This window comes from Ascaphus truei, chromosome 10 (assembly GCF_040206685.1).
Source record: "Ascaphus truei isolate aAscTru1 chromosome 10, aAscTru1.hap1, whole genome shotgun sequence".
Classification (NCBI taxonomy): domain Eukaryota; kingdom Metazoa; phylum Chordata; class Amphibia; order Anura; family Ascaphidae; genus Ascaphus; species Ascaphus truei.
Genome location: NC_134492.1, coordinates 2,328,937 through 2,354,775, shown reverse-complemented (window position 1 = coordinate 2,354,775; position 25,839 = coordinate 2,328,937). Strand labels below are relative to the sequence as shown.

The window sequence follows — 25,839 nt, the reverse complement described above, 5'->3', positions numbered from 1 at the left end:
CTAAACCCGTTGGGTGAGTGTGTGACACGGGCAGGGTGCTTATCTAATCCCGTTGGGTAAGTGTGTGACACGGGCAGGGTGTTTATCTAATCCCGTTGGGTGAGTGTGTGACACGGGCAGGGTGCTTATCTAATCCCGTTGGGTGAGTGTGTGACACGGGCAGGGTGCTTATCTAATCCCGTTGGGTGAGAGTGTGATACAGGCGAGGTGTTTATCTAATCCCGTTGGGTGAGAGTGTGACACGGGCGAGGTTCTTATCTAATCCCGTTGGGTGAGTGTGTGACACGGGCGAGGTGTTTATCTAATCCCGTTGAGTGAGTGTGTGACACGGGCAGGGTGTTTATCTAATCCCGCTGGGTGAGTGTGTGACACATGCGAGGTGTTTATATAATCCCGTTGGGTGAGAGTGTGACACGGGCGAGGTGTTTATCTAATCCCGTTGAGTGAGTGTGTGACACGGGCGAGGTTCTTATTTAATCCCGTTGGGTGAGTGTGTGACACGGGCAGGGTGCTTATTTAATCCCGTTGGGTGAGAGTGTGACACGGGCGAGGTTCTTATCTAATCCCGTTGGGTGTGTGTGACACGGGCAGGGTGCTTATCTAATCCCGTTGGGTGAGTGTGTGACACGGGCAGGGTGTTTATCTAATCCTGTTGGGTGAGTGTGTGACACGGGCAGGGTGTTTATCTAATCCCGTTGGATGAGTGTGTGACACGGGCGAGGTGTTTATCTAATCCCATTGGGTGAGTGTGTGACATGGGCGAGGTGTTTATCTAATCCCGTTGGGTGAGTGTGTGACACGGGCAGGGTGTTTATCTAATTCCGTTGGGTGAGTGTGTGACACGGGCAGGGTGTTTATCTAATCCCGTTGGGTGAGTGTGTGACACGGCAGGGTGTTTATCTAATCCCGTTGGGTGAGAGTGTGACACGGGCGAGGTGTTTATCTAATCCCGTTGGGTGAGTGTGTGACACGGGCAGGGTGTTTATCTAATCCCGTTGGGTGAGTGTGTGACACGGGCAGGGTGCTTATCTAATCCCGTTGAGTGAGTGTGTGACACGGGCAGGGTGCTTATCTAATCCCATTGGGTGTGTGTGACACGGGCAGGGTGTTTATCTAATCCCGTTGGGTGTGAGTGACACGGGCAGGGTGTTTATCTAATCCCGTTGAGTGAGTGTGTGACACGGGCAGGGTGCTTATCTAATCCCGTTGGGTGAGTGTGTGACACGGGCAGGGTTCTTATCTAATCCCGTTGGGTGAGTGTGTGACACGGGCAGGGTGTTTATCTAATCCCGTTGGGTGAGTGTGTGACACGGGCAGGGTTCTTATCTAATCCCGTTGGCTGAGTGTGTGACACGGGCAGGGTGCTTATCTAATCCCGTTGGGTGAGTGTGTGACACGGGCAGGGTGTTTATCTAATCCCGTTGGGTGAGTGTGTGACACGGGCAGGGTGTTTATCTAATCCCGTTGGGTGAGTGTGTGACACGGGCAGGGTGCTTATCCCGTTGGCTGAGTGTGTGACACGGGCAGGGTGCTTATCTAATCCCGTTGGGTGAGTGTGTGACACGGGCAGGGTGTTTATCTAATCCCGTTGGGTGAGTGTGTGACACGGGCAGGGTGTTTATCTAATCCCGTTGGGTGAGTGTGTGACACGGGCAGGGTGTTTATCTAATCCCGTTGGGTGAGTGTGTGACACGGGCAGGGTGTTTATCTAATCCCGTTGGGTGAGTGTGTGACACGGGCAGGGTGCTTATCCCGTTGGGTGAGTGTGTGACACGGGCAGGGTGTTTATCTAATCCCGTTGGGTGAGTGTGTGACACGGGCAGGGTGCTTATCTAATCCCGTTGGGTGAGTGTGTGACACGGGCAGGGTGTTTATCTAATCCCGTTGGGTGAGTGTGTGACACGGGCAGGGTGCTTATCTAATCCCGTTGGGTGAGTGTGTGACACGGGCAGGGTGCTTATCTAATCCCGTTGGGTAAGTGTGTGACACGGGCAGGGTGTTTATCTAATCCCGTTGGGTGAGTGTGTGACACGGGCAGGGTGCTTATCTAATCCCGTTTGGTGAGTGTGTCACACGGGCAGGGTGCTTATCTAATCCCGTTGGGTGAGTGTGTGACACGGGCAGGGTGCTTATCTAATCCCGTTGGGTAAGTGTGTGACACGGGCAGGGTGCTTATCTAATCCCGTTGGGTGAGTGTGTGACACGGGCAGGGTGCTTATCTAATCCCGTTGGGTGAGTGTGTGACACGGGCAGGGTGCTTATCCCGTTGGGTGAGTGTGTGACACGGGCAGGGTGCTTATCTAATCCCGTTGGGTGAGTGTGTGACACGGGCAGGGTGCTTATCTAATCCCGTTGGGTGAGTGTGTGACACGGGCAGGGTGTTTATCTAATCCCGTTGGGTGAGTGTGTGACACGGGCAGGGTGCTTAGTTACACTGTGAGACACCCTGCGGATGTTACTGAGCTGCCCCATAATGCGCATGCGTGCAGGTATCGCGGCGTTACCTGTGTACTGCAGCCCGCACGGGAGTTCCAGTACACAGGTCCCGTAGTGTGACCGGTAAGTGACACACCCCCCGCGTTCTGCCTTCCTTTCTTAAAGAACAGCAGCAGAGGGGTTAACCTAAAGGCGCACGCTCTGGTCATGTGACTGGTGACGTACAACCCTTCTAGCCAATGGTAGCGATGCTGTGATCGTTATGACGCATCGCCTCACGGCCGCCATTTTAGCGAGTGAGCAGCGCGCATTGTGTGAGGAGAGCAGCGCACGGGGAGTGACAGTGACCGGCAGAGACCAAGAGGATGCAGCGCTCAGCAGGTGAGGCCCGCGGCGGTGTGTGTGAGAGTGAGTGAGTGAGAGTGAGTGAGTGTGTGTGTGAGTGGGCCCCGCTCTCCGGCTTTGGTGTTGCGGGAGACGCAGCAGACTCGCTCCGGCCTTTCTAACATGGCGGCGGCGGTGTGTGTGTGTGTGTGTGGCGTCGCGACGGTGTCTGCGGTGCGGGAGTGAGGGAGGCCCGCGGCCGTGCGGGAGTGAGGGAGGCCCGCGGCCGTGCGGGAGTGAGGGAGGCCCGCGGCGGTGCGGGAGTGAGGGAGGCCCGCGGCGGTGCGGGAGTGAGGGAGGCCCGCGGGGGAGCGGGAGTGAGGGAGGCCCGCGGCCGTGCGGGAGTGAGGGAGGCCCGCGGCGGTGCGGGAGTGAGGGAGGCCCGCGGCGGTGCGGGAGTGAGGGAGGCCCGCGGCGGAGCGGGAGTGAGGGAGGCCCGCGGGGGAGCGGGAGTGAGGGAGGCCCGCGGGGGAGCGGGAGTGAGGGAGGCCCGCGGGGGAGCGGGAGTGAGGGAGGCCCGCGGGAGTGAGGGAGGCCCGCGGGGGAGCGGGAGTGAGGGAGGCCCGCGGGGGAGCGGGAGTGAGGGAGGCCCGCGGCGGTGCGGGAGTGAGGGAGGCCCTTGGGAGTGAGGGAGGCCCGCAGGAGTGAAGGAGGCCCTTGGGAGTGAGGGAGGCCCGCGGCGGTGCGGTACCCCGCTCTCCGGTGGTGTTGCTTCGTGACACGCTGCAGCCCGGCTTCGGCCTTTCTAACATGGCGGCCACAGCGTCTTTGTTAGAGTTCCCGCCCTCCTGTCTCACCGAGACGGGCGGCCACTCATTCTCCGCCTGGGAGCTCCGGGCGCTTACCGGGAGGAGGGAGGGGGAGAGGGAACCCGGCGCTTCCCGGGAGGAGGGAACCCGGCGCTTCCCGGGAGGGGGAGAGGGAACCCGGCGCTTCCCGGGAGGGGGAGAGGGAACCCGGCGCTTCCCGGGAGGAGGGAGTGGGAGAGGGAACCCGGCGCACTTCCCGGGAGGGGGAGAGGGAACCCGGCGCACTTCCCGGGAGGGGGAGAGGGAACCCGGCACTTCCCGGGAGGAGGGAAGGGGAGAGGGAACCCGGCGCTTCCCGGGAGGAGGGAAGGGGAGAGGGAACCCGGCGCTTCCCGGGAGGAGGGAAGGGGAGAGGGAACCCGGCGCTTCCCGGGAGGGGGAGAGGGAACTCGGCGCTTCCCGAGGGGGGGGGGGGGGGAGAGGGAACCCGGCGCTTCCCGGGAGGGGGAGAGGGAACCCGGCGCTTCCCGGGAGGGAGGGGGGGAGGAGAGGGAACCCGGCGCTTCCCGGGAGGGGGAGAGGGAACCCGGCAGTCCCAGATCCCTCTTTCTCCCCCAGACCGGCGGGACCTGGGCATTACTCCGCCCGGATATCTCATGACATGTTGTCTCTCTGTGAGATGTGACCCTGTACCGCTGCTCTCTGCCTGCTCTCGGGGCGGGTCATGACCATTGTCCTGGGTTTGTATACGATTTGCAGCTTTGCTTTTTTCTTTTTGTTGCTACATCTGATATTCTATCCCAGGACAGTGCTTACATCAAGGGACCTTACTGATCATGCGCTTTAGGATGTACGTCGTGACCGTCATTGCACTGTTTTTGGCGCAAACGGAGCACGGAATTAAGGTTTAAAAAGGCTGCAGGGACATTGTGATTTTGAACTCCTTGATAAAGAACTTACATTTTGAAACGCGTAGGAGGGGTTATCCTCTATGCTTTTGTCATTCCAATTAAACCTTTTTGAATCTATTGGATCCTCTCCCTGCTCCTTTTTTTGGCTGTGCACTACTCTTCACTCTTGTATAGTAGTTGGCCAAGTGCCTGCATGCGAAGAGGCGAGTTGACGAGCGGTTTGAGGAGACAAATTGTCTTCTCAGGCAGCTGCCACGTGACGTCAGCGGCGCGTGAGCTGGTTCATCCAATGAGGAGGAGCCAGCTTCGTGACGCGTCCGCCATGCCCCTGCATCACCGTCGGCACTGAGCAGGAATCTTCTGCTCCAACCGCGCAGCACGGTAAAAGCTTGCACTGTTGCAATCAAGCGGAGTGTATGAGATCGGCATAAGGCCGTGTCCATGCTGCCTGCGCAAGACGAAGCGCCACTATGTCACGCTCACTTGCAGCAGGGGTGGTTCCTGGCCTGCACTACTGTGCGATGGAGAGCATGCCCGTGACGTCGTGTGCACGATTTGTCCTCATTGGCTGAACCGTGCACGTGACCAACCCATCGCATGACAAAGACCAACATTTTTGTCTCTGAACGCATAGCGCCTACTCACATGTGCGCAGTATGGACGCTCCAATGGACGCTATGGCCCAAGTGGACACGGCTGCATGAGTGTCTGGCGGCTCATGCACCTGTTTAAGCTGCGGTCTGTGGCTGCTCTTGCAGTGGAGAGCAGGAGATCTGAGAGGGGGGGGCAGAGCGTGGTGAGGGCGTGACCATGATGTCACAGAGCTGGTTCGCCCTCATTGGCTGGATCGCTGCTGTGACTCGGCCGCGGGGTCAAAATACACAAAACGTGTCTTGGCCACGGTGGTCGCACATTACGCCCACTGGGGCCTGCCCCTTAGAGAATATGTGAAAAAAAGGGGGGGGGGAGTGGATGGACTGGGCGCTTCCCAAGTGATAATTAATAAATAGTGTTATAGGTGAAACACAGAACAAACACAAATGCACCTTACACCAAAATAGTGAATAATAAATAAAAGTGTATATCGCAGCTCAACTTCCCTTAGAGGGCTGTTCTCTGGTGTGGGGCGCCCAGCAGTGACCACTGGGGACCTTGCGTTAGTCACATGATCTGATTTTGTTGTATTCCTCAATGTTGTGCACATGTAACATTTGAGTATTTTCTGATTTGAGCCTGTTTATGGATGCCATTGATGAACAGATGGAGTATGTCAAGAGCTGGATCTTATAAATAGTGGTTCTTGTAAGAAGTGGTCCCCCTCCACCTTGGTTCCCGGTGTCATGACATCACGTTGCCATAGCAACATGACGTCACATGACCCCGCTGCGTTGTGATGCCATATTGCCATGGCGATGCATCTCCAGAAGTCAAAGAAAGAGACAGCGCAAAAAACCTCATTGTGCAATATTTAAGACAAAATTGTATTGGTAAACTGGTGAGTATCACACGTACATCATTATAGTTAGATTTAAGCAGAACATGTTATGGACATGTTACCAATCTGTGCTCAGGGTACAGGACTTCTAGGTCAGCTGGCTTCTCACAGGTCACAGGATACAGCAGTCGTCACCGCAGGGGAACTGCCACTCCAGATGAAGGGAACACTCCGATACCGAGTGTCACGGTGGAAAGTCCTATCACCTGTATCCAGCCCTCTGAACACCAGCTTTAAACGCCACACGGGGCAGAGAATGATTCGGCTCTGTATGCCGCAGCAGGGAACCTCACCGTCAGCCGCTTACTCGGAGAACGCTAGACGCAAATCCGTGACGTCATCGGGCGGCGTCGGCGTCGTGCGCGAGTGAATCACTGCTTGAGGAAGCTGGAAGTCCCAAGAATGTCCCGTATAGTGCCCGCTTGGGGTCACGAGCAAATAGACAATTTATAGTAATAAAACATCCAGTATAAAGGAATAAATGAATGCGCCCTCAGTCCAACGCGTTTCGTGTTTACAACACTTCGTCAGGGAAGCTTCGTCAGCTTCCTCAAGCAGTGATTCACTCGCGCACGACGCCGACGCCGCCCGATGACGTCACGGATGTGCGTCTAGCGTTCTCCGAGTAAGCGGCTGACGGTGAGGTTCCCTGCTGCGGCATACAAAGCCGAATCATTCTCCGCCCGTGTGGCGTTTAAAGCTGGTGTTCAGAGGGCTGGATACAGGTGATAGGACTTTCCACCGTGACACTCGGTATCGGAGTGTTCCCTTCATCTGGAGTGGCAGTTCCCCTGCGGTGACGACTGCTGTATCCTGTGACCTGTGAGACGCCAGCTGACCTAGAAGTCCTGTACCCTGAGCACAGATTGGTAACATGTCCATAACATGTTCTGCTTAAATCTAACTATAATGATGTACGTGTGATACTCACCAGTTTACCAATACAATTTTGTCTTAAATATTGCACAATGAGGTTTTTTGCGCTGTCTCTTTCTTTGTTTTTGCACTAGTTTGGTTGTGGAGCGGTACCACGAGCGCAGCAGCATAAACCTCTCATATTGTAAACAGGTTATCTTATTTGTATTATTAATATCACTAAGAGCACAATAACACATTTTTTAGAGCGCAATTCACTTTTTTCCTTTATCTCCAGAAGTCGGCTGAATCAAGGTAAGGGAGGTTTACAGAGGCCTTCGCCGCTTCCCCGGCATTTAATTTAAGTGTCTTCGGGAAGCATGTGGGCCTCTGTAAGCCCTGCGCCCCTGCCAATAATCTCGCGCACACCCTGTTTGCGCACCCCTGTCTCGGCATACAATGCTTCCTCTGCAACTAGGGATTCTGGGAAATGACATGCAAATCAGCACGGTGTCACCTTTTTGCTTCAAATCTATTTTAACATTGAATCCTATATGCTTATTTGTGCCTGCCATATTACAAAGCTTTTCAGCACAGCCTGGGTTAAAGTGCAGAGCCACTAAATCTTCTCACAGACAGCTGTTTTGATATTGAGTCTAATCAGTGTTCGAATGGTTATAAAATAGTCACACTGGTATACTGTCCTGGACCATACAATTCTTGCAGAAACCTTCCAATTTTGGATCAAAATAAACTATTTACATTACTAAATTAACTAGATGAAATCAGTGTCGTCTTGAAAGGTCTTGTTTCTAATGATGCAGAATATCATACAAGACTATCTTGTTTGTTCTAGCACAGGGGAGCGCAATTTCCCCCCCCCCCCCCTGCCGTCTGTCCCCCTCTCCTCGCACCCCTTCCTGCTTACCTTGCTTCAGGCATCATGACGTCATGTTGCCACGTCCTGGCGTCATGACGTCACGTTGCCATGACGACGCCTGACCAGGAGCATCTGAAACAGGGTAAGTAGAAGTTTACAGAGGCCCTGCAGCTCCCCCGGCATTAATTTGCGCATCGCTGTTTTAGCACATTGGTAATGTAAGCATATTGGCACGCTCCCTCTTTGGTAAAATGGCCAACTAAGGAAGTGGTTAAGGGGTAAAGTAGAGTCTCATCTAGATCTTTAGGTTACAATGACTACAAACATTTGAAAAGAACCTCAGGTATAAAAGACGACCATTGTGTACACACCATCCAATCATGTTGCCTATCGCTTACGAAGGAAATCTTCATCTAAAAAAGTCAGGTGAAAAAGGTTTCTCCTTTAAACAGTGTTGTGTTCTGAGAGCTAGAATAATAAGGTGACTTGATTTGAAACGTTTTCTGTTACTCGTGTTTTTACACTATGTATTCTTTGACACCTGCGGGTAATTTAAGTCAAGAATTAAGTTAACCTACTATCTATATTTCAGCAATGGATCGTGATTACGGACATGGATCTTTTGGTCAAAGAGCTATAGAATCTTTTGGGAGCCAGTCGTATGCCATGGAAAATCCCAGTAGCAGGTAATCAATGTGAAATTTGACATCAACGATAATTATAATCCTAGTTTGAATCTGTTTAACTGGTTTTCATAGATGCATTTTGAAAAGCAAACATCCTAAATGTTCTGTTTGAACAAAAAACACAAGATGCAATGAATACTTGATTTGATTTTCTAAAATCTCTGTATAGGAAAACATTAAACTTATTTGTTGCATTAGTTAAATAAGATTAACGTAGTTGGCAATACAAGTTTTTTATTCGAGAACAGGCACAATTCTTGCATACCCCTAGGGGAAGACCTTGACGGTTGCATGACAATATATTGCAATACTGACTAGCGGTCTGCATATTTCAGTACCAAAGATAAGATACACAGCCTTATGTAGGCAGAAGGGCCCACAGATTGCTCAACACAGCTTTATTATTTGGTCCGAGGCAGCTTGTTTTGGAGTTCATGTTTTATAAGTAACTTTTGGATCTGTAGATCACAACTTCTAGTTGTACAGAATATGTAATCCGATGTAGAAACCTAGCCTGACATAAATTCTTAATCAGTTTTCAGTTGGGGTACATTCATATAGGATGTACTCTTGGGAATGAGCCAGTTTTAAAAACTATATGTTTGGGACTGGCATCCTTTACTGTACATCCTAATTTAAAATGTGACATGCTTCTTGCATTATTACTGATCTCCTGCTCTGAGATATACCAATTGACTTTATTTCAGTACCCCATAGTTACATTGAGTTGAAATTTTGGCATAGATTTGCTACCATATTTAATTTTCTGTTAAGGCTATTAATCCTAATTAGAAAATTTGAATGGCTAGTTACTGGTTAATGCTAATAGAAATAGCTGCATACAGTAATTTCAATATAGGTTTTGGATATTTTCTGTAAAGTTCTTTTTTTTCCCTTTGCTGTGTTGCCAAAAGTAGCTAATGAAGAATACTGAATTAAAGTGGTTTCCCCCCCCCGTAATTTCATGGGGTAGGTTTTGTGGATCTTTCCAAGAGCCCCATGGCGCATTATTCTTGCCTTGTTATACAAACCCTATCCGCTTCATATTGGGAAACAAGTTCCTATTTGTTGCTACTTTTTATCTAGAGCAATAGTAACTTTTTAATGAAGGCGCGGTTTCAGTATTGCCTGGAAATTGTCTAACAGTCTTTGTTGCCCTAAACAGCAGCACCAGCTGTTTGGCAACTGACACAATGTGTGTTGCTGTAGTCTGCCCTCCGCCTGCAGCAGATGGGAAAGCTCGGTATCTACTGCTGCTTCCTTGCCCTGTCACGGTGTTCTATTCAAAGTTAAACCAAACACATTTTATCATATACTTACAATATCTCGGTTATAGTAAAAAAATAACCCCCACCAAGTTTTATATTGGTACTGGTCTCCCATGCTGCGCCTGCTTGAGTAGTGATCATTTCTTACCATCACACATGTATAGTAGGAAATGTATCAACACTTCTGTTTTTTTAATACCTTTGTAATGGACTAACAATTTTCCATTGGCAAGGTTTTTTGAAAGTTTGCTAATGAACATTTTAGTGACTATTCTCAATATTTTGTTGGAAAACCACATACATGACCAACCAAGAAAAGGAATCCTTTCAAACTTTGTTACTTAGAAGCGGCGTGTGAATTAGTGTTTTAATTTTTCAGTGATATGAAAAATTGCACATAAGTTGATACATTTCCGAATATATGTTTGGACTAATAAGGTTGAATATATAATTTTGTTGTTTTTTTACACTGATCTATGGCTTCTGTTCAAAGGTCCATATAGGCAAATTACCTGCCTAATATGCTAGTTGCATTGAGCTTGTCCCTCCCTAAAAATGTAGCCTCTCCTACTTGTTTGTAAAAAAACATAAATGTTTGTTGCGCTTTTTTCATTTTTTTTTTTTTTTTAAACATTACTTTGATTTTACTATGTTTTTCTAAGTTTTGAGGGAGAACAAACTAAATGGATCTCGCTTGGTTTAAAGCATTTCATTTAGCAAATTTACCTCTACTCTGTCTGCAGATTTATGACCATCTCATCAGGATGCAGCATTTTAATAATAAAAGAGAAGTTGAGCATTGTTGTATACTCCTTGTATTTAGACACTTAAAGCAGCAGTTCATGTTTGGGTTAAAATGCTTGGGACTGAAAAGCAAAATGTGAAGAGTAAATACTGCAGTAGTATGAGGTTGTGTGTGTGTGTGTGTGTGTGTGTGTGTGTGTGTGTATATATACACAATTGTATCCTACTCTTAAGTGATTAGTGAGGTCAGACATATCCTAGCACCCCCCCCCTTTTTTTTTTTCCCTTCTCCTCTTCTTCCTTAGCCCCCCCTCCCTCCTACCCCCCCCAAGATCCCTGTTTTTTCCTTTAGTTAGTAGTAAGTTAGTTTATCACCATTACACAATTTACTAATCCGTGTCTGAACTCCGGTTGTGATGTGATTTTAGAATGGTTCTTTGTATGATTGCTCCGAATGCGCAAATACATTTAGAGTCAAATGTTTTTGTCTTTTGTTGACCATGAATATAGTGTTTTTTTTTTTTTTTTTTTTTGTTTTTTTTCCCCTTCTTCCCCTTTCCCTGTATTGGGGAAATAGTTTCTGGTTAGAGAACCAACTGTCGGGGAGTGAGTTGGCGTATAGGTTACAGTAGATGTTGGAGGTACCAGGGAGCAGTTTCCTCCCTTAGACTGTTGTTGTTTTAATGTTTGTTGTTTGTGTGCCTGTTTACTGATGCTATGTGTTCCAGGTTGGTTGTGGTGGGAGGGTGGCTTGAACATGAACTGTTTCTTTAATTCCCTCTAAGCTAAAACAAATCTGATTATACATTTTCAGAAGTTCCTTTGTCCAGTGTTGGTTATTGCACTTAGGTTAGTCTCTTGACGATTTATTTTTTAAGTTGATACATGTCAACTGATGTTTATGTTCTGTATTACACTGGTAAGCTTACTTTATTTTTCTCCTCACTGCAATTTTTCCAGGTTTGGACCTTATGAGTCTTACGACTCCAGGTCTTCTCTGGGTGCGCGAGATCTGTACAGATCTGGCTATGGTTATAGTGAACCCGAACAAAGCCACTTCGCAGATAGTTATGATGGCCGATATGAGACCCCCTACCGGAGTAGCGTTGACTCTTTTGAAGGTAGAAACCAGGGCGGGTCTAGCTGGGAAGCATCTTACACGCGCACAAAAGTGAGAACTGGGTTTATGGATGACCGAGGAAGAGACAATTACTCTTCCTATGGCAGTTTTTCTTCACCCTATATGAAGCCTGCAGCAGTAGGCTCTCGGGGGAGAGGAACGCCTGCTTATCCTGCAAAGGCATTTGGCGGCAGAGGCTATGAGGCTTTTGGAGGACGATCAACAGGCAGAGGCCGTGGCAGAGGAGTAAGTACAGAATCTTTTCAGATTCTTTTTCATAGTCGCTTTGAAATATTTCGAGACCAGAACTTTAAAACGGCATATACTGTTCATCATGTTAGAAAAACTCTAAGGCCCAGATTCACTAGGCTCTGTTAGCCCATTCAGCGTGGTGTTAACGTTAACGCCTGTTAACTATAACACTGAATTCACTAAAGCATGTGACGTTAACCAGGATGTAATGCTATAAAAAGCATGATGTCTGGCATATCTTGAAAACCTGACCTGTTGGTGGCACTTGAGGACTGAAGTTGGCCGCCCGTGATTTAAATCATACCTAACTCTTACTCCATGCCAGACACTGAAATACGTTTTTTGCTAGAGAGGTGACCAATTTAGGAGGGTGTCTGTCTATTCATATGCACCTTGAAATATATTCACCTATACTCCATATGGAGAGATACCTCCCCCTCCCTTTTCTTTAGCAAAATATATATTTCTGTCTGTGCAAGGAGTATTGCCAACGCTTAAAACCTATCATGTTATTTGAAGGTAACCCATCGTTATCCTGAAATAGCGTGACGTTAACGTCCGTAATGAAGCTCCTTAGAATAGTTGTGTGCATGAGATTTACCTTGGTGAATAACTTGTTCACTTGGGAAAGTAATGGCAGTAAAGGTTTGGGTAGCGGCATATTATTTGCCCATATTTACTGGAGCTTAGTGAATCGAGGCCTTGGGTTTATGCCAAAAAAAAAAAAAAACCCTTTGAAGTTGACTTTTAAAGCCAACTTTAAAAGTTATTTTTTTTTGTGTTTTTTAAATAATGGTTATTTGCGTTTTTGGGAAATTTCTGTGAAAGGGGAAAAAAACAAAAAACTAACCATTAGATCTGTGTCCTACACAGGTTATAAGGATCTGTATTTTTCCTTGACCTCATCCACATCTTTACTAGTGTTTGTAACCTTTTTTGTAATTACATTTTGTATTCAATGAGACCTTTTTGAAGTTCTGCGTAGGTTAAAGGTGCAATGTATTCGAAACAGAACTTAAGTCTGAAGTGTTATTTAGAACTACACAGGAAACCCCTTAAATGCTATTCTGTGGGTATCGGTGCAATAGCCCCGTAGCTTCTTTGAGGTATCGGCTTTCTTACTTTAAGACAGAGTGCTTAATATTACTTTCCTAGAATGTCCACCAAATGTTTGACTAGTACTGTAAGTGAGGTGAGTGGGCTTCATCTGAGTTAAAGCACTGTTACATTTTGGGTTCAGTCTAAAACATTTGGCTGCAGGGCTTGGGTTTTGATGTGAAATAGTCTCTTGTGGGACAGTTGGTCTAGGTAGCTGCTATGAAACTGGAATGAGCGGTTTCATTCAAATAAGATTAATTTACCTGTATGTTTGATACTTCAGAAAATCCATGCACTTTAAATGCATTGCACCTTTAATAAGCACTCACAGTATTTTTAATGTATGAACTTGGCCGTGTATGGGATTTGTTAAGTTCTTATTTGGTGTATTTAAAAATATTTCTACCTTTCAGGGTTTTTATTTGGCTAATAATAAGGGGGGTGGGGCTGGCTATCCCACATTTAACGCTTTGCTGGCAGAGGGGGCTTGAATGCATTGCACGGGCCCCTGTGGCAGTGAAGTCCAGCAAGATGGTTCCATTCTTATTTCATTATGGATAATATAATGGTCTCTCGTGAGTTTTATTTCCTGACATTTCATTTACAATCATTTCAGCAAATGGGAGAGTCTGGCAGTATGCGCAGACCTGGGATTGTTGTTGATTATCACAACCAGCCTAGGGCTGGGGCAGGAGCTGCTAGAGGAACAAAGAGGAAGATGACGCAGCCTTTCAAGCCAGTTGGGATGTTTGGCAAAAAAACCAAGTTGTCAAAACCTGGCACAAATCTAAACAACAACAATACTGTTGCTGCTCCTGGTGAGTTGTACATCAAAGATAACTATTTTACCATCACCTATAATGTATGGTGACATATAAGCCTATTGGGATTTAAAGTGGTCAATCATTTATTGCACATTGTGAGCATTGCACAGGCCATGCAGAATATGGCACTCCTAATCTGGTGTGCACAACTCCTCAGCATGTTTTGGCACAAAGGCTTCCAGGGTTTCTCAAGAGTATGGAATGAGGTGCCAGATAATATTAGATGATAAAGTAATCTCCTCAAAAGTTTATATTAAGTCTAGCTTCCCATGTACAGACATTCAAAAATCAAACAAAATGATCTCTTTAATTTTTGTGTTTCTATGGCATACCTGGTGGAAGGCAAATAGAAAACAGTCTTAGTGGAGTGGTTTTTAAAAAAAAAAATTTTTTTTTGGTAGGTCCAGCGGAAGAAGTGGATGAAGAGGAGGAAGAAAAGCGCCGTACAGAGGCACGAAGGGAGAAGCAAAGACGCAGAAGAGAAAAGAACAGTGAAAAATACGGAGATGGGTACAGGTCTGACATTGACACTAGGACAGTAACTTGGCCAGTCCATGTTGCACATTATTGACTGGTGTGCAGATTACCTAGTACCCCACAGTCCTTATTTTCCAGTCTGTTTTGGGCGCTGGATGTTGACTGTACGCCCCACTACACATGTCCCGAGACAAATTCCATCATCCATTCGTCTTCAATGAGTGGTGTGTACTTGACTTGTATTGTTACAATTTAGCACCGAGACTGGTAGGTGACAAACCATGCATGTAGAAAGGCTGTGTGGCACTATGAAGTGTTGTACAGCTTTGCAAAGCGGATCTGTGACTGATGGCGCTGCCACATACAATCCAATCTTCCTATATTTCCTTGCAACCCTAAACTGACGTTGCTGGTTCTTTGGAATAGGTAGAAATGAAAGGGCATGTATTGTCATTTTTTGAACTTTTTTTTTGACAGGTTTTTTTTTTATTTTTTATGGCCTGTGTTCTTAAATGTGTTTTTTGTTGTTGTGTGTTTTTTTTTTTTGTGTGTGTGTTCTGGCTTGTTTCAGCTGCCGTCGACCTATTGTCGATGCTCCTGTCTTATCCTTTGTGTGTTCTTTGCATGCAGCATTATTTCACTGCCCTGCCATTAATCCCAGTATTATCTATTCTCTGCTTGGCAGTTTATGAAATGCCTGTTTTTGTTTTAAAACCCCATTTCTACTTGGCAATAGATATGAAATATGAAGGTGGCATAGTAACAATGTGCTGCTTCCTTCATCAGTAGTTAATGCCCTTTTATTTTAAGAACCAAACGCGGCTCATGCGTAACAAAGGAATGCAACGTCCGTTCAAAAGTTGTGCTGATCTGGGTTGATTTACGGAGTAGTTCTGTTTGGGAAAGCAAACCAGAATTATCCAGTTGTGTAACTAGGTTTTTATGAGTTGCTGTCATATTTATTTTTATTCTACTTGAATGAACTATTCCCCTTGAGGTCCAGGTACCATAAACAAAAAAAAAAAGCTTGCAGCTTTAACGTAGTACATGACGATTAGAGTTTGCTCTGCTCACAAGGAGTGAAAATCAAGTTCTAAATAAAGTAATGGTTTCTCAATTAAAATGTCTTTTTCAGGATGGCATTCACGTGTTCGTTTTGCAAGTTTCGATCATTTGAAGAAAAGGGTATTGAAGATCATTTAGAAAGTGAAGCTCACCATGAAATGTTGGATCACATTCAGAAGCAAACCAAATTTGACAAAGCAGTTATGGAGTTTCTGCATGTAAGTAATCCCCAAAGGACAGTGTTACCAAGCCTGTGCATTAATGGCCGTCTGGGATGAAGACATGAGGCGAAGTCCACTGCTTCAGCAAAGATCCGCCTGGAAATGTGTTGCTAATGGATGTGTTGCTGTCCCTTTTTTTTGTTTTTTAGGAGTGCATTGTTAATAAGTTCAAGAAAACAGCGATGCGCAAGACTCAGTCTTCTCAAAATGAGGCCACAAAAATGTTGGAGAAGGATATAATGGACGGTACGTAGATTAACATTGGCAATGCTTGCAGCTATACATGTTCTCCGTTGCAAACCTGTGGGAGGGAAGCTGCTCCTGAAAGTATTAGGATTTTTGTACTATTCAACATTTGTTTGCTAGAATAATGCACTGAACTTTTGCTTGTAGTATAGGATTTTGTGGCAATACCCAGTGTTCATATTTGCATTAGATTGACAATCATTGTTTGCTACTTTACTATAGCATTGTTTCCTTTATTGAAATAACTGAGGCTGAATATTACCCATGGAGAACAAGCCTCGTCAATTTTTTTCTTAATATGTACAGCTATGTATTAAATGTACGGCTATGTATTATTTGTTTCACTGTGTATTTTAGTAGGTAATGGATTACAATATGCATTTAAATTCAATGGCCATATATATTACTTTCAGAGTAAACCTGTTTTCCGCTTTTAGGTGTTACTCCAGATGATCACATGATGAAAGTTGAAACTGTTCATTGTAGCGCCTGCAGTGTGTATGTCCCTGCGTTACACAGCTCTGTGCAGCTGCACCTAAAATCGTCGGACCATTCAAAGAGCAAACTGGTAGGTCAGATTTTATAGGCTAAACTGTTGATTTCCAGGCATTGTTCATTCAGTAATGCCTGAAATTTTTGCCAATTCCGCTTTCAGAGCTGTAGGGTGCGCGCGTGGAGAATTTGTAATGTAAAACCTCCAAATTTATAACTAACCAGTAAATACCACTCCTGGGCCAAGCTCCAGCAGCACAACCCCTCAATGCGCTGCCCCCGTCCCGACTCTCGTAGCGCCCAACTAGTAACTTTGTTGCTTACAACAAAGGAACACTTCTTGCTCAACTATGAATACATTGTGTTGCCCATTTTTTATTTGCTTGGGGAGGGCTTGTCTTTAGTGTGTGTAGGGGAGAGTGGGGACTGGTGTTTGTGGGCATAAAGGGGCGGCTGCAGTGTGTGCTTTTATTGTATTTAAAATTTACTTTTAATAAAGGCAAATATAGAATAGGTTTATGAAAAGCAATATCTATACAAAATTGTATTTTATGAAAAAAGCATACTATTGGCCTAAAATAGTAAGAGTGTGCTGTCTGGGTTAACTCTGCTCGCCTCGGGCCAACTCTTCCAGCCATGGGCATTATTGGCCAGTAATGCCATGTTCAGGGATTATTGCTTAAAAAAAAAAAAAAAAAAAAAAAAAAAAAGTATATTTAAGAATTGATCACGTTAACTACAATTTAACTATTTTAACTCTGTTTGTTTTTGGCTTTTCTTTTAAAGATCTTAATAGCTGGAGTACTTCACGTGTTTAAATTGTGCAAAAGAAGTCCTCTAACTTATTCCATGTTGTTTCTCAGGCCTACAAAGATCAAATAAAAAGAGAGAGTATTTTGACTGCTACAAGCATCTTGAACAACCCTCTTGTAAGAGCCCGATATGAACTCTATTTGAAGGTAAGGTGTTTCTAGTGCAGGTTGGATTTTTGTTGCAGAATTAATTCCCCAGCCTTAAGTGGTGAAATACTAAACCCAATATACAAAAATACTACTTTTAAATCTACCTGTTTTAGTGACGTATTTAAATTTTGAATCCCAATATTTAGTGCTTTTGGAATTGACCTGGCATGATCATCCAGTACACAATGGATCTGATTATTTGGTGTAGTGTAATGCACTTTGTATGGCTTGCTATATAAATAGAGCAGTGCAAAACTAGTATACATGTGTACACCCCTCAAGTTAATGTTGATGGCTATACAGCAGACCTATTTTAGCTCTACACAAGCCAATTTATCACATGTTCCCCCACATAAGATTTAGTCCAGTCATTTGCAATAAGATCTTAGTATATTACATATTTGATTTGAATTTCTCTTAGAAATACTTTTTGTACTGTCATTAATAAGCACCAGCATTTGTTTCATGCATTCTATAGTTACACCTGTCGCATGTTAACCATAACATGATGGTTTCAGGGCAGGATATATTGACCATTATAATTGTATAGAGTTGACAATTTAATTTTTTTTTTTAAATTTTGTAGGGTGAAAATCCATTTGAGAATCCTGCAGAAGAAGAACCAACTGTAGAAAAGGTTGAGGCTGATGATTCAGAAGACTTTACTTCTGACCCACTGACCACCACTACAGAGGAAAGTTAATTGTCTGGCAAGAAAAGCTTTCATACAAAAGAAATGTTCCTTTATAAGCAACAATGTTTTTTTTTTTTTTTCCTTTTCTTTTTAAAATGTGGTTCCATCCTATTTTTAAATCTTGTCTCGTGAGCATTTCATGATTTTCAGTTTGCTAATTTTTTTTCTCCAATAGTTGCATATACATACAAATATTTTCCCCATGTAATTTTAAGATGTTTGTTCTAGATCAGGATTAACTTGTATGTTAAAATATCAGTTTTATTTGCACTGTTACCAATGCTATATGCTAGTATTTTTAACATGAAAATGCTGTGAAGTCTTGGCATGTGTTTGTACAACGTAAAACAGATGTGGTGTTTAACTTGTAGGATGTATTGTGTGACCAAAGATATGTGGCAGACCTTTTACTTTCTTTTTGCTGACTATTAAGATCATAGTTGCTCACAGATAATAAAACTCCAACTGCAAGACTCCTCTACTAATCTGATTGTTTATTAAATCAATGTGAATAGTAAAGCTATGTAAGGAAGATATAAATCATAAAACAACAATAAAAAAAAATGTAGAGGCTTTTTTCAGAGCCTTTTATTTAATACAATATTGCAACTTCCATAGCGTTAAGGTTCTGGTTAATGTCTCATCCCAACTGTGGGTGGATATCATTTCACTCAAATCCCAGTTGAAGGCAGATTGACAGTATGCAAAACATGGTCAGTACTTTGATAAGGTCTAAAACATTGGATAAGGGAAAGTACAAACAAGTTTCTTTATATAGCACCAGCGATCTACACACACATTTACAGGGGAAGCCTAGAGACCAGAAGTATGTGGATCTAAATATGTTACAAAGATAATTTGTCAGACAAACAGAATGAAAGAATGAATTCATGAAACCCCAGTCTGGAAAAGGTGGAACTTTTGCAAAACAATTCCAAAAATATATATTTTTTAAAATTGATAATTCTGATATGACATCTTTTTCAGTTTGTGTATATGCCATTGCAATCTGCATTTCTAGTCCAATTACAAGTAGCAGTTGGGTATAATAAAATTTTTAATGGCCTAGTTTTAAAAAAGTAATTCAAAGATCGGGCACATTTTTCATGGTGTAAAAAACAAACGCTTTATACAATGTTTTATAGGTTGTTCATCGGTAATAAAAATAACAAAAAAGGTGTGAGCGCATTATGTAGCGTTTAACACTGGGTATATATTAGGTTTCACACTGACAAATATTGTCACAATGTAGAATAGTAATGGTCTTACGGAAGTTTTTTAGTTTGAAGTCTTAGAACGCAAGTTCTAACAATTCTTTGTTACTCGAGTCGCTACCATAATACACACCCCCTGAAGTGTTAGTGGGAGTCGCAGATGAATGTTTGAAACGTATTGAAGCCTTGGACGAGGCTGGGAAATGAATGTAAAGCGAGTGCTGAGGGGATATTGGGGTGGAATTGTTTGTGTTTTTGCAGATTAAGGGAGAAAGAATGCTTTGCTTTAAGAATATATCCCTTTTATTCGGCATAGTGCCAAGTAAGGTAACACAATGATGCATCAACTTGCCTTCACTTGGCCCTTACATTGTGCTGTTTTATAGGCCATTTGTTGAGAACCGCTTCCACCTGATACATGTTAAGCATTTCAATGTGTAATGGTCATTGTCAAGCATGTATTTTGTTAGTTTTAAATATAGTAGGTAAAACTTTCATAAGGATAATAAAAATATCTTTAGGAAATACATTCTTTATGCTACTCTTGTTAGTTGTAGAGATTATGCTGCCTTTTAATAATGTGAACTGCAGAATTGTCATTGGAAGATCTCTTGACTTGGGTAAGGATTCTCTGGGAGTTCTCTAGATCCTTCCTTGAGTCTTCATGCAGTACATGTCTATGAAAATTGATCAGTGCTTCCAGATGAGTAAACATAATGTAAAAAAAACAAAAAAGCTCCAGCACACACCGATAGAGAAAACGAAAGAGTAAGCCATAATTTAATAGCGGTAATAATAGAACAATAGTTATAACAAAATATGGAAATGCTTAACTATTAATGCTGAAAATATAGTTCTTATAAAGCACAAGAGTAGGGGGGAGAAACACAGGGAAGAGGAGTGGGGGGGGGGGGACTGCAAACAAACATAAAGACAATGGGGGAGGATAAAAGGGGCAACGTTTCGGGGTGAGGACCCCTTCCTCAGGCCCGTTCCCTTGGGTCCAGCGGAACCACAAGGTACTTCCCTTAACCCTAACCCCCCTACAGGACACAAAGTAGCCAAATAAGAATAAGCTCAGAATCAAGCCCTGATCAAAAGTCCACAGTATATGCAAGAGTGTATTCAAACTCAAACCGTCCTTTCAGTGGGATAATCAGGCTTCTGTCCTTTCTTTCTCTCATCAAATTCAAAGGTGGCTCCATATTCCATATTTTGTGATACTTATTGTTCTATTATTACCGCTATTAAATTTTGGCTTATTGCGGGACTTTCGTTTTCTCTAATCAGTGTGTGCTTGAGGTTGTTGTGTTTTTTTAATTTTTTTTATGATCTTCAGTGGGGTTGTTTGGGCCCACTTCGTTCTGTTTGCACCGTGTACTTTATGATTTTTATTCTTTATTTAGAGTGCTGTCTATTTGTTTATATACAAGTAAACATAATGTAGTTCAAAATCCCTTGGTAACCTTACGCAATCCTCAATCTCTCCTCCTTATCAACTAAAGTCTTGAGCACAAAACATTGTAGTTGCAATAAAGTCACCTGGCCATGTAATAACTTCCCGCCCATTTTGCTGGTTTGAAGATTGTTGAAGCATTTCATGTGTAGGCACCAAAAAAGTTACACCTAGAAACACAAATATTCAATGCATGCTTCTAATGATGGCGTGTCACTTCTAACCAAGGAAGTAATGTAGAAGAATGCTAACAGTCTTGCTTACTTTGGCGTTGTAGAGCTGTATTTAGAAAAGGGTCTTTATTTATTTTTACATCAGTTTCCTAGTCTGAAGATACATGCACTCCACAAATCTTGACATTTGTTGCCAAATTCTGTAAGCGTGGAAGCAGCCGATCTCATGGTGAACGTCTGAAAACTCCTGTTAGTCAGCAGGCGTTTCCTGCGATCTGGAGAAACGAAAAAAGAACAAGGCGCACAACGCACATAGTGAAGTACAGTATAAAAAGTTAATTTTACTAAAAGATAATAAATTCTGCGTACATCAGAGTATATAAAATCAGACCATGGATAGGTGGGGTTACCACACAGGGGGACCGCTGGAGTCGTCACTCTTCACCCAATGTCGAGGGAAGGAACAGCAGACCAGCGATCATCAGACCAGGCAGGAGGGCCCTCTGGATCCGTGGAGTGCACTCACTCTGTTTCTGGACGATGAGATGGTAAGTCCACACTGAATTTCCACACACGAGTCCCAAGACCGAATACAGCAGTCTCCGTTGGTGTGTCCGCTGTCTAACGCCGACAGCACACTGCTGCGCCTCGTGGGACGCCCGCTGATGACGTCACTGGCTTTACTTCCAGTGCAGAGCCCAGAGCAGTGTCCACAATGGCGCACGGCGCCGCACAGCACACAGGGAGGCACAGATTATAACAAACGGGGACAAACTCACATGGGACAGGGAGGGATAAATCAAAGATGAAATAAATAATAAATGGTTTAAAAACGAGCTGAAACACTCCAACGCGTTTCGTAACACAGTTACTTCTTCAGGGAATAACACTGCGTTGAGCGCCTTGTTCTTTTTTCATTTCTCCAGTTCTAGGGGTGTCGAGCCACCCCCCAAGAAAGGCTGCAGATGCACTACTAGTGCACTTATAAGGTCAACAATATTGTTGATTGCACATTGTATTCACGACATTGTGTTATACCATATATTAGCTGCGCACTTCCCCTTTTTTTGTTTCCTGTGATCTGCAGCCTTGAATTTTATAGAATGATTAGATTAGCGGCGCATCTGATGAAGGGTCAGTACGCTGGCAGCTCATACGGAATGGACACATTGACTCCCAAATGCATGAACACTTTTTGTTCTTTGAGTCAGAGTTGGTAATCCCCCTCGTACGGCTTTCATCTTTAATCATTGGAGTGAGATTTAGTGGCCAATTTTGCACAATTGGGAAATGTGACTTTGCAAAAAGCATCCCATGTATTATAATGTGACATGTTAATTTGCAGTATGCATATATTTTCTGCCTGGTGGGCTGCCTGCATGGATCCTTTTTACCATAGCAACCAAAAAATGTTCTGTGTACGTTGGCAAATGACACTTAAATATATATTTTATTTTTTATTTATTCAATCTGGTGTGCAGCGCTTGCTTCTATTTTTCCATCCACATTTTCCCCAGAGGGTCACACAATGTGAAATGGGATAGCAGGGCGATTTGTAAATGGTGTACATTTTGGCCAATGAATGCGAAAAGAAACCATTTTCGTACATTCTAAGCTACTCGTTAGTCAGCACTACTAGACGCACATTGCAAGGACTTGCACAGTGGGGCCTGTCTGAGCTGAAGTCCCTTACTTATGCACAGTCTTGATTCAAACTTATTTATGGCTTAATATTTTCTTGCTCACATTTTTTCTTTAATGAAATGTGAAGTCAGATTTTTTTTTTTAATAATGCACATTGGTTTTGTAGTAGCTTTGATTAGAGTGCATTGTTATTGTACTGTTTGAATTCTCATTTATGCAGCATAGGTTATCTTAAATTGGGGTTTATTAGAACTTTTAATAAGCTGGTTCCGAAAGGTTTGTAGCTGTGCTTCTCTACATGCAAACTTGATCATTTAAGCACATGGTTACTGTGGACTAAGTTTATACACAAAATTTGTTAAAGATTGTCAAATATTTATTACATTAACTTGATTTTATGGTTTCCCCTCAAGTGCATATTGGCTATGTCTAGTAAACCGTAAGCACAGATTCCTTGGCATGCTGGAGTTTGTGAATATAATGTGTGTAAAACAAGGTACGTCACTTGCGGATCAAAATGCTGATGACGAATATGATCAGACTTCATTAATTCCAGAAAGAGAACCGCTGTTGGATGCCAAGTTTTTTTTATTTCTCTTTTTTTTTCTTTCAGGTGCAAATAAAATATATTATAAAGTATATAAACTGTTTGCCGAATGAATGTTTTAGTGGAAACTTCTCTATGAAATGTTTTCTTTCTTGGTGTAGAAATTGTCATCACATTATGTAAACAGATCAACTACATTTTGGGGCTCTTCTAGTGTTATAGCCTTGGGAGTATTTTAAGGTACAGTGATAAATGTATTTGAAACCGTGTAGGAACTGCCCATGTCCACAGGGTTAATTAATTCTAGCATTGGGGACTCGAATTGCTTGTCTATAGAAAGGTTACTGTCACTGTTAAATGACAGATGTCTTCCTGAAAATCCCTTGCATCTTTTTCTGTGATGTGAAGTTCAGTGTTTATAAGTGTACTTATTTTTTTTTATTTTTTATAATAACTGTTAGATTTATTCTTGAGAGATTTCTCAAATATGTCCCCTTGCTTTTGCAGCGTTCCCTTGACATTCTCTGCATTCTGCGCACAGATTTAGAGTAAATTGATTCCCAGTTGTACAGATACAGTGTGCACTTTTGCAATAGCTATAAATGATTCTGCCTTTTCTAGTTTCAAGAAACATCTGGGATATTGACCATATGATCCCTAAACTACACTACCAAACAGCCTCTAACATTGAACATATGGACCAGTCTTTGGCCTGTAAGCCGGTAATAAGAAAAATAAAACAGAAAATCTGAGTTGCAGAAGAGAATTTTGTTTTTTTTTTTGCATTTCAGAACTTACTTGAAAAAGCAATAGCCATTTGTGATGCCATTTAAGTGAAATTATTTTAGTTGGCAAATAGTCTTCAGTTTTGAACACAATTTTCTGTACACGGCTGTAACTGTAAGACTTAAATATTTTCCTTTGGTACGTAAGGAAATGAACTGCACTAGTGTTTTTAGTTTTATAATATACACTATATGTAAAATCTAAGATTTAATGGTAAACAATGGACCTGCCAAAAAAGTTTGAAGACTAATTTAATTATTCGGTCAATATTTTTGAGTGGACACTAGTGTGTTTATTAGCCTTATCCAAGGCTGGCTCAGAATGCCCAGCATCAAGAATTCTAGCAGGAGATATTCTCCTATTTCCAGGGATAGGCATGACTCAATAAATGTTAGGTGGATGCTGGACCGGGATTGGTTTTAATCTGCGTATTTTACCCATAGTTACAATATGTATCTTTTTTTTGTGCTACAAGAAAGGAAGTCTTGTCATGTTTACCTGGACTAATTCAAGTATGGGTGGTAAAGCATTAGCCCAAGATTGATCGCTCCCCAGAGCCTTACTTACACTGAAAGGTCACAATCTCCTTATGGGATGATGTTTAATTGAGTACAATGTAATGGAAAACTTTATGTAATACCCAACTGATATTTTTTTTTTTTTTTTTCCCCAAATTTTTTTATTAGGCAGACATATTATTACAGGATGTTGACAATACAGGGGTGCAGAGTATAGGCCTAATACAACTTTTTTCTCATTTTTAACTAAGGGGAAAAGAAGAAAGGCTCAACGTCCCCCCTGGCCTTAGTTGGTCCCTCGGGGTGGCGTGAGTGTGGAAAAAGAAAAAGGGGGTGGGGAGGGGAGGGGAGGAGGGGGGGGGGGGCGGGGGGGGAAGGGGTACGACCGAGATGGGTCGTGCTCCCCTACTCCTTGTCGGCTCCTGGTTGTGTCGTGGCATTTTATGTGCTTCTGAGTTGTTATGGGTGAGTTCGGCCCAATAGAGCCATATGGGTTTCCCATGGGTCCCAGGTTTTATTATATGTGGAAGTAGACCTTTTCAGAAAGGCTGACAGCCTTTCCATGTCCTTTACTGTTTGTACTCTTTGTATAATTATTTGTTTTGAGGGAGGAGACACCTTCTTCCAGGCCGCAGCCACCGCACACCTAGCCGCCGTTAGGATGAAGGAGACTAATTTTCTCGTTGGCCGGTCCAGGTAATCTAAGGGCCTGGCCAACAAGTAGGTCAGCGGGTCAATGGGTATTGTGAGGTCTGTGACCTCTTCTATTAGTTTTTGTGTTGTTTCCCAGAATTTCTGAATTTCCGGACATGACCACCATATGTGGGCCATGTCCCCCTTTTGACCGCAGCCTCTCCAACAAAGGTCGGATGCCAGTGGGTAGATTTGATTTATTCTAACTGGAGTAAGATACCAGCGGAACAGTATTTTATATATATTTTCTTTGATTGTAGTACATATGGAAGTTCCTGGAGCATTTTCCCAAATACTTTCCCAGTCCTCTCGGTCTATAACTATATCCAATTCTGCAGCCCAATGCTGCATGTAATCATGTAGAGGAGGGTCTGTGGCCCTTTCCAGCTCTAAGCAAATTTGTGTTATTAGACCTCGTTGGTGGCCTGCTTCTCTACATAGCCGCTCGAATCCGGTGAGAGGGGGAAATTCCAATGTTGGGGACAATGTTTGGATAAAGTGCCGAATTTGTAGGTATTTAAAGACATTCAACCCTACCATTTCATATTTAGCTTGCAGGTTTTGGTAGCTCAGGAACTTCCCAAAGCTCAGGAGGTCGGCTATCGTCCTGATGTTTTTGGTTTTGAATTGGTCGAATTGCCTGGGCTCACATCCAGGAGGAAATTTTGGATTTTTGTGAATTTGTATTAGTTGAGATTGGGGTGTGGTGAGCTTGAATTTGAGTTTGCATTTCGCCCAGGTCTCCCATGTGTGTCTCATAGGGCCTAATTTGAATTTGCTATTCTGCATGTCCTCTCTACTCAGTGACCAAAGGCAGGCAGGCCGGCAGTGAAGGCGTCCTGGCATATTGTGTCTCTATGTCTAGCCAGCCGTATTGGTGTGGGTTCGCGTTCCAGACTACCACCTGTCGCAATTGGGCAGCTAGGTAGTACTTTGTGATGTCCGGAAC

The 25,839-nt window shown here is 43.7% G+C and overlaps 1 protein-coding gene across 2 annotated transcripts; it reads left to right on the top strand.

Annotated features, from left to right (window-relative positions):
- The first annotated feature begins 2,556 nt into the window (after window positions 1-2,556).
- Window positions 2,557-18,333, top strand: ZNF326 (zinc finger protein 326). Of its 2 annotated transcripts, none has more exons than XM_075615570.1 (10): window positions 2,557-2,817; window positions 8,303-8,396; window positions 11,369-11,774; window positions 13,495-13,696; window positions 14,104-14,218; window positions 15,315-15,462; window positions 15,615-15,711; window positions 16,149-16,279; window positions 17,067-17,162; window positions 17,752-18,333. In XM_075615570.1, exons 1-10 carry the CDS (start codon window positions 2,802-2,804, stop codon window positions 17,866-17,868), a joined length of 1,422 nt encoding a protein of 473 aa, XP_075471685.1. In that variant the 5' UTR covers window positions 2,557-2,801; the 3' UTR covers window positions 17,869-18,333. The 2 variants fall into 2 exon arrangements, with proteins under 2 accessions (XP_075471685.1, XP_075471686.1); XM_075615571.1 differs by having other exon boundaries at window positions 2,563-2,817; window positions 14,104-14,212.
- Window positions 18,334-25,839: the final 7,506 nt, after the last annotated feature.